Genomic DNA, 9,434 nt, shown 5'->3' on the forward strand with positions numbered 1-9,434 from the left:
CATTGGCTTTCTTCTGGTGACTCGACCATGCAGCCCATCTTTCTTCAAGTGCCTCCTTATTGTACATCTTGAAATGGCCACACCACATGTTTTCAGAGAGTCCTTTATTTCACCTGAAGTTATTTGGGGGGTTTTCTTTGCATCCCAAACAATTTTTTCCTGTCAGTTGTGGCTGAAATTTTAGTTGGTCTACCTGCCCATGGTTTGGTTTCAACAGAACCCCTCATTTTCCACATGATTAGAGTTTGAACACTGCTGATTGTCATTCTTAATTTTTTGGATATCTTTTTATATCCCTTTCCTGTTTTTATACAGTTCAACTACCTTTTCCTGCAGATCCTTTGACAATTCTTTTGCTTTCCCCATGACTCAGAATCCAGAAAGATGCAAGGTTCTGTCAGGAGCCCAGAAACGCATTGACCTTTTGACACACACACACACACACACACACACACACACACACACACACACACACACACACACACACACACACACACACACACACACACACACACACACACACACACACACACCCACCCACACCTCAAACAGATCAGATAAGGACGATTACGGTTTTAATAGTCATTCAAACCCCTTTGTGTCAACTTGTATGCATATCACCAGGGTATGTAAACTTTTGACCAGGGTCATTTGGGTAGTTTCTGTTGCCATTATGATTTAAAGAGGAAGTAAACCCTGATGGGATTTACTACTTCTTTGTTTCCCTGCAAAGGTAAAGCATAATGGACTACTACACATTGCATAGTAACTCATTATGTGTCACCGCTGTCCCCTGTAGTCCGGACCATCCATCTTCTTCTGGGTATCGCTGCTCCGGCCACTCGCATCGCTAATGTCACTCCCGCGCACGTGAGCCGCCACTAACGGCGATAGTGTGCCTGCGCGCCGCTGTCTACGGCACATGCGCCGTAGACAGCGGTGCCTCTCTTTTTTTGTAAATATCTCCTAAACCTACACGGTATTTCTTGGACCTACAGGTAATCCTAGATTAAGGCTTACCTGTAGGTCAAAGTGGTTTGTAAGGGTTTACAACCACTTTAAAAAGTGTAAACACAGTTGATTGATAATAAATGGCTCCAGCCAAACACTAACTAGGAGTGAAAGAAAAGTTATTGTGTTCTCATTCATATTCTCTGAATTGGGTAGAAAGATAAAGTGAACTTTTTGTCTTTAGCAACATTACTGTTTACTTAATGGCCTTTGTATCATTTAAATGCTTTTATTTGTTGCCTGGAACAGCTTTTTAACAAGAATGCTTCCTTTTTCTGAAAGACTTAGAACGAAGAGACCTATCGCACAAGGAGAAGTTGTATCTGCGAGAGCAAAATGTCATTACGGAAACGCAGTGTACTTTAGGTAACTATAAAGCTGCTATAGTTCTAAGTTCAGCTGTCAACAGAGTCATTCTTGAGCACGGAATGTTTTATTAGTGAGTAGCACAGTGGCTTAGTGGCTAGCATTTTAAGTGCTGGGTTTCTAATTTAGAATCCCACTGCACAGGTGGGGCTAGTTGCAGGGAAGATTTGTTCCATAGTATATATACATCAAAGTAGGTTATGGTGTCCTCCTTTGGGTAAGTAAACAGTTGGAGTGAGGTTATTGGGGAGTTTTCTTAAGGGGGCCTGTGAGTAAAATTGTAATGATAAAAAATAAAAATAAAATATATATATATAATATATATTTTTTTTTTATATCTCTGCATTACCACTCCTCTCTCTAACCGCAAGTGTAAGCTGAATAAAAAAATTAGAGGCGATTTAATAAGACAAGTAGTTTTAAAGGGAACTAGAAAAATAAAACACAATTCAGTTATAAGGATTCCTATATGGGGTTTTAATGCTCAGACCTGTAACTTCTGAAATTCACATGTAAGGCGTACCAAGTGGATATATACTGATATGTGCACACTGATAATTTTTGTCTATCATCCCACACACCCTGAAGCGTGCTGAGCAAGCTTCCCTCTTCAATGTAGTGGAGATTGGTGGTATGGATAGGTGATAATGCTTTTTCTTTTCTGCAAGCTGCCAGGTTAATTTTCTTTTAACGCCTTACAAAGTTGCTTTTAAGAGGTGTGGATGCGAGGAGGAAAAACAATCTATCTATCTTTTTGTCCCCTCTGCACAGCATAAAGCGAACTTTATATTGATTTTAAAAAAAACAAAACAAAAAAAAGTTACACCAGCAGCTTGCTGCAAAGAAGAATTAAAACGTATCTGTAGGGGATAGGTGCAGTGATTGTGTACTAATGTGTGTTTGTTTTTTTTTTATACATTCAGTTGGATTATAGGAAAAATTGCTGCTGTATAAATACTGTTTTTATATTATGCATTTAATTTTTTGTTTCCCTTTAATAAAAAAAATAGCTTTTTTTTTTTTTTTTTTTTTTTTTTTTTTTTCTTATTTCAACATGTGCTCAGCAGGGAATCTGTCTGCAGAGCAGGCGGATGGCTTGACCGTGTCCATCTCCCCTTATGCATAGCAGACACAGCCCACTGTCCTCTATCTATAGGCGGCCAAATGTAAACAGACCGCCTGTCTCTTTACAACTGACGACCATCCTGATCAACAAATGGGGAACTGTTCCCCAATCTGTCTGTTTTTAGCAGACAGGATCAGATGTCAGAAGGTGACACCCACAGCTCCATAGAGGGCAATGGATGGTCTGATTGGGTCCATCTGTCAGTTTTTTAGGCAGACCCGATCTGTCCACCAATGTGAAAGAGGCCTCAGACCCCATTCCCACCTGAGCGTTTAGTAGCTTGAAGCCTGAAGCTACAAAACGCTAGAGGGGAACAAAATCTATTATTAATGGAGATGGTTCACATTTCCACTCCATGTCGCCTGAAGCTCAAACAAGTTCCGGACCCCTTTTTGTCGCTCAAATTGAGCAGATTTGGACGTTTTTCTTCTTTTTAACATTGGTGACCTTTTGCCCTGCACAAAATCACGGCAAATCGAGGTAAAAAGACGCAAAATCGCAGTAAATTTGCGCGATTTTCTGCTTGAAAACGCTACGCTCAGGTGTGAATGCAGCCTAATACTTCATGTTATTTATCATTTGATCATTGATTTTCTATCAATGTACTTCCCCTTTTTTTTTTTTTTTTTTTTTTTTTCATAGTATCACTAATCATTAAAATTCAATTTTGTTTTCTAACAAGAGAAGTGTAGTGTGTGGTTCCCCCCCCCCACTACAGGCAGTCCCCTAGTTACAAACATCCGACTTACAAACGGAGGGAGACAAAAACTTTAAAAATATTTTTTATGGCTGGAGCTACACTTAAAAAATGTACCTGTCCCGACTTACAAACAGATTCAACTTAAGAACAAACCTATCTTGTTTGTAACCCGGGGACTGCCTGTATTTGTCAACCACTAACCATTCTTTTGCTTGTCACCCAGTAAACGTATTATTGAAACCAAAGCCATGTTTACTCCCATTTCTATATAGAAAACACACACCTTTTTTTTAAAAAACACAGTTGAGCACTCGTCTAACCACGTCATCCAAAAACAACTTTCTACAGAAAAAACACAGCAGGTTGCTATGTTTCAAACAGTCAATGCAACGAACTTTAGGTTTGGGTTTGGTTAGGCTGTGTGCAGTCAATCTTCCTCATAAGATTGACATGGTTGTCAGTGGCGGGCTGAGTACAGACACATATATGCTGGTTGTTTGATTCAAGAAAAAAATCATTACATTTTCATTGTGATTTAAGAAAAAGGGAGAAAATTATGAATAGGTTTTGTTTGAAAAACCTAACTTCTCTACCAATATAAATGAAAATCGGGTCTATTGTATAGACTGGAGTTCTTCCTTATCTGTAACAAGTCAGAATGTTTTTAAAGTGTGTTTTTTGCCTTTTGCTAAGGTTGTGCAGAACAAAGCAACAGGTTTACTTTAATGCCCAGCCCTCCTTTCTGCTTTCCTAACTTACATTACTTTGCTACCTCACTGGTCTGTTCAATGCTGGAAGCAAATAGTAACACCAGGTTCTTCCAGGTTTAGTGGATCGTGTGACTCCCTTTCTTCAATGTGACATTCCGGCCTCACAATTGACTACTTAAAAACCATAAAGCAGGGAGAGACTTGCCTGCCTTGTGAAAGCTCTAACTGAAATTGTCTTGAAGCTGATGGAGGGCTTTTTCTCCTTATGAGCCACAAATGGAGCAGTGGGGGATTGAAGAAAGGCAAGTTCTAAGATGCTACAGGGGCTGGTTTTAACATGAACCTGTCACTTTGCTCTGCTTGGGCAAAGCATAATTTCCTTTTAAAGCTCTTTAGACAAATTTTCAGTGGACCCTTGCTTCGCACTCTTAAACTTCTAAAATCGAATATTATTTTCATGCTAGTTGGACTATTAGAACATTAGACTCCTCTCCCCTTGCCCTTTTTAAAGGTCTGACAGCTTTACGAAGTGATGAAGTAATTGACCTTATGATGAAGGAATACCCAACCAAGCATGCAGAGTACTCGGTCATTCTTCAAGAAAAAGAGCGCCAACGCATTACAGACCATTACAAAGAGTACTCGGTAAGTAAACTGTTTGCAATTAAAGACCATATTCAATGCTTGATAGTCTTCTATTTTGATCCATTGTTCAGCAATAGCAACCTGAGTATTTCTTTAAGTACACTCTTTCCATTTAATCTCCATCTACTCCTTTTGTGTTCCTACAACACAAACCATGTTTCATACATGTGGAAAGCATGTCTGGGATTATGATTTTTAACTAACTTTTCCTAAATCAAAGTTAATTTTTTCTTGTTTCTGTAACAAAGAACTATCTGGAGCATACACCATGGCCCACCTCCATCCCATATTATACATATAAAGACAAAAGAGTGGTCATGGGACTTTAAATGAGGTGGGTCACAGACTAAGCACAACTAGGATACAATTGAATTTATTATAAAATTCATGATATACAAAAATACGTAAAAAAACATGTAATGTATCCATGCAAAAAGTCATAAAAACATTGGCAGTAAAAAGATCCATATATAATGACACAATGCGTATATAATAATCATGAAGATATCCCAACAAAATGCACAATTGGTCCATAAATGAGCAAATGTATTGTAGCATCTTTGGGTCTCACTAGAGTCCACTTAGCAGGAGTTTGATGCAGAGATATATATACATATAATTTATCTCAATTTGTTACATTTTTGGTTTGAGCTATTTAAGTTGCAGAGAGGAGAACTTTTTTTTTTTTTACACCAGTAAAGACAGATTCTTTCCCACACTGTCTAACCTCCATATGTTTGACATTACTTTACATTTACTTATGACCGCAATAGAAATGCATGAAACCTGGTTCAGTACAGTTAGTGTTACTAGACCCACAACAGTAAAATCAGTCTGTATATGCAGTAAAGCATACTTGTTATACTCACTGTGGAACATAAAGGGTTAATCCTTTGCATTTGGTAAAAAGGCTATTTGATCCTGTCTTCTTCTTCCACAGTCCCCAAACCATCTCCTGGTAAAATAGAGGCTTGGGGGCAAGCTGCACATGCTCAGTTTGTTGTGTATTGCTAGAGTTTTTTTTTTATTTTATTTTTTATTTATTTTTTCTTGGGAGGGTGCATGTGATCAGCACTCTTCAGACAGCGGGCCAGGGGTCCTGCAGCCTCATAGGACAATCAGGGGAGAATGAGATATCTCTTACAAGTTTTAAAGGGGTTGTAAACCCTTGGTTTTTTACCTTAATGCATTAAGGTGAAAAACCTTCTGTAGTGCAGCAGCCCCCTTCTCTTAAGGGTGGTAGACCTGACCAGTTGAACATTTTAAATGGGCACAGTACTAAAACCTATTCCTATGTAGTGTTTGTAGAGTGTGTGGCACAGAGTGCTGTACTTATTCTTGGCTCTAAAGCTTTCACAGAACACTGCAACTCAAACCGAGCGTACAATAAAATGCATAAGCGGGGATAACCACCTGTACAAGTATAAATTGGATAATTGGATATCCAAACGCCCTTACTTTGGGGGTTCAGTTTCACTGACCAGTGGATAAGTGGGAGCAGACCATGTTTGACCTTTTACAGGAAAGGTTGAGATTTGCATCAAACTTCAGTTGCCAAAAGATTTGCTGATCATTTTGACATAAGATTTTCATAACATTTTTAAATGAGTTTCCTGAGGGTGTGCTTTTTTTTTTTTTTTTTTTTTTTTTTTTAATATATATATATATAACATTAATACGTTGTGTTGCATGCTTTCAGTTTGTAGAAACCTGTAGCCCAAGATGGCTATTAATGTGGCCCAACGCAAAATCTAGGAGCTGTGTGCAGGCAATCTTTAGATTGACATGGTTGTCAGTGGTGGGCTAGATGCCTAGACCATTATTATTCTGGTTGTTTGATTCAAGAGAAAATCATTACATTTTCTTTAGATGGATACTATTTTCAACAATAACCTATTATTCATTGTTACATTTCTGTTTATAGAGCAAAATAGTCTATTGTTCTTTACTGTACCTCTAGTTTACCCAACATAAAATCATAAACTTAAAGTGGTTGTAAACCCTTACAAACCACTTTGACCTACATGTAAGCTTAGATTAGGGCTTACCTGTAGGTCCAAGTAATATCTCTTAAACCTATATAGTTTAGGAGATATTTACAAAAAGACAGCCACCGCGGTCTACGGCGCATGCGCATGCGCTGTAGACAGCGGCGCACTGTGCAGCCCGCAGATCGCGGCGATATGCCGCGAGTGTGGGCTCCCGTGCGCATGCGCAGGAGTGACGTCATCGCTGCTCTGGCGAATCACAGCGCCGGAGCAGCGAGACCCGGAAGTCACTCTGGGATCCATGGCAGCGGCGGACATAAAGACGGAGGACTGCTTTGGGGGCTTCGTTCTCAGGTAAGTTATTCATAAACAGCTAGTATGCTATGCATACTAGCTCATTATGCCTTTGCCTTGCAGGTTGCTTTTTTTTTTTTTTCTTCCTTCTCCCCATGGGTTTAAAACCACTTTAATGTTGGTTGGTGTTTTTGTTTGGTAAAAATGCATTTACACTTGAAAAACACATGCGGCCCAAAAAAAATCACTGTCTTTACTGGACTTTTATATGTTTTTACCTTGACAAAGAAAACTCCCTCTTGTCACAATCACAGCTTTTCATGTCCTTGGTTTTTGGCAGCACCTATATTTCTGAGCAACTGTTTAGGCCCCATCTCCACCTCATCATTTTGTAGCTCGAAGCTGAGGGGAAATTCTGAGCAACTGTTTAGGCCCCATCTCCACCTCATCATTTTGTAGCTCGAAGCTGAGGGGAAAAAAAATCTCTATGGAGATGGTTCACATCTCTGTTACAAGTTGCCTGAAGCCAAAGAATCTCTGGATTTTTTTTTTTTTTTTTTGTAGCTAAAATTGGGCAGATTTGCATTCCCATGAAAATGGCCAATTTGTGCGCTTTTGCATGATTTTCTGCTCAAATGGGGGAAAAAAAATGTATTAATAAAATAAATACACAAAAATCATCATCATTAAAAATAAATATGTATTAAATTATTATTAATAGTAGTAGTAGTAATGAACCCCAAACCCGAACGGAAAAAAAAACAATCCTCCTATTATTAATAATGATGATTTAATTATTTTTGTGTTGGGGCGTTTCGTTTTTATTTTTTAAGGGTTGGTGGTTAAGCTTAAGGGTTAATTATTTATTACTACATCGTGTTCTTTTATTGTATTATTTTATTTTGCATTTATTCATTTATTAGTAGTATTAACACCCTAACCCTTATCCAGACACTATCCCCTTATCCTAACAAAAAAAATAATAAAGCTGAAAAACCTAGCAACAAATGATGTAACAGGTGATTAGTTTTCTCTGTTGTCAAGTTTTATTACTTGGGTACATTCTCTATATCGGTGATCATTAACGTGTGATCTTGTGAACTTTTTCTGTTCATCAGCTATCCATATTTGTTAGGAATTTTTTTGGGCAATACATAAAACACTTTTTTTCCCAACTGACTCAGGAAGATCATAAGGTCGGACACCCCTGGTATAAAGTGTAATACTCTGAGGGGTTTTTATAGTATTTAGTAATGTTATAGTTAGTATAAGTGTACAGCATAGCATTTGATGTTGTGCAAAATTAGGTGAAATCTAATCAATGTAGCTAGAAACTTGTTAACTTGCATAAAGGGAGGTAAAGTCAAATAATTATCCTTCGGTGTATGTTAAATGATGCTCCATGATTTCAGGGTATTATTACATTTCAATACTCACCAAAGTGACATCCCAGATTTGAGGGGGGGCTTGACCTATTGAGGAACAGTTTTTGAAAACTATCTTCGTGAATTATGTGCCATTTGTTAGTGCTGTGTGTGTGTGTTTGTTTTTTTTGTTTTTTTGTTTTTTTTATCCTGTAGGCCCATCATTTTAAGTGCAGTCCATATACTGTCTGTTGGTAAAGTAGTAGGTGATCCCACGAGTAGTAAATATGGCGCCAATGCTGCCTGAAAGGAAAAGCTTTTTTTGGCATCACTCGGTGTTCTGTTAATCAGGTGGTTAAGGAATGTGGAGGACAACTGGCAAAATAAAGGAAAAGTTGGATGTGCAAGTCTCACAGAGCCAACAGAATTTTAAATTTGAATATATTTTTATAACCTAACCGGAGAAGTTTCAAGAGAGCTAGTCTCAGTGCATTGTACACACAACCAGGCCCTGACTAATATAATAAAAAAAAAAAAAAAAAAAAAAAAAAAATTACTCTGACATAGGCCTTTTTTTTTTTTTTTGTTCCAAAGAACAAGGAAAGAGAAGGTAGAGATAATACGTTTTCAAATGTGCTTGTTGCTGTTCCTGCATGCATTAAAATTGCTAATGCATTTTCTTAGAGCGGAATCCTAATTTTGCAATTATGCAAGAACAGTTTCTTCAGCATATGTTTAACAAGAACACATAAGAGAGAGCATGCATGAAAGCACAATATCATTAGCAATAACACATTTAAAAGAACGTTTTAAAGTACTTTTAATTATGGCATGCATTTTATGTTTTATTTTTTTTAGATAACCAAAGGCAGAATTTTATGAATCCTGGTTTTTATCTGTTTGCTTTTTTTTTTTTCCTACTTTCTGTGCCATCTGTGAGACAGTTATTCATTGATAAATGCTCAAATTCAGTATGGAAGGAATTCAGTTAGGCAAGTAGTGCCTTGTTGACAAAATATCCTTTGTTACACACATACAGTTGACTTTTGGGATAAGTTCTGACCCCCATGAAACTCGGCCTAGAAGCGTTTACTGGAAGGGAAGGTGGATTAGCCTATTTGTTGGTACCCACTCCACTCCCATTGCTTAGCCTGCAGCATCATTCTTGTGGGTATACTACCCTCAGGACTCTAATTCACTGGCACAGGCTGCACTCCCACCAGCCACCCC

At 38.0% G+C, this 9,434-nt stretch overlaps 1 protein-coding gene across 5 annotated transcripts in view; it reads left to right on the forward strand.

Annotated features, from left to right (window-relative positions):
- The window catches only part of PHF10 (PHD finger protein 10), an 89,129-nt gene that overhangs the window by 19,688 nt on the left and 60,007 nt on the right, over nucleotides 1-9,434 (forward strand). For all 5 annotated transcript variants that reach the window (XR_013276647.1, XM_077486160.1, XM_077486161.1 and 2 more), the window contains 2 exons: nucleotides 1,294-1,377; nucleotides 4,425-4,558. Coding sequence is in view for 4 of the 5 variants with exons in the window: in XM_077486160.1 (XP_077342286.1) it covers nucleotides 1,294-1,377; nucleotides 4,425-4,558 (218 nt within the window). In the remaining variant the exon portion in view is untranslated. The remainder of the gene's footprint in view (nucleotides 1-1,293; nucleotides 1,378-4,424; nucleotides 4,559-9,434) is intronic.

Source organism: Lithobates pipiens, unplaced genomic scaffold (genome assembly GCF_037356315.1).
Source record: "Lithobates pipiens isolate NorthernLeopardFrog02 unplaced genomic scaffold, aLitPip1_a1.2 Scaffold_18, whole genome shotgun sequence".
Classification (NCBI taxonomy): domain Eukaryota; kingdom Metazoa; phylum Chordata; class Amphibia; order Anura; family Ranidae; genus Lithobates; species Lithobates pipiens.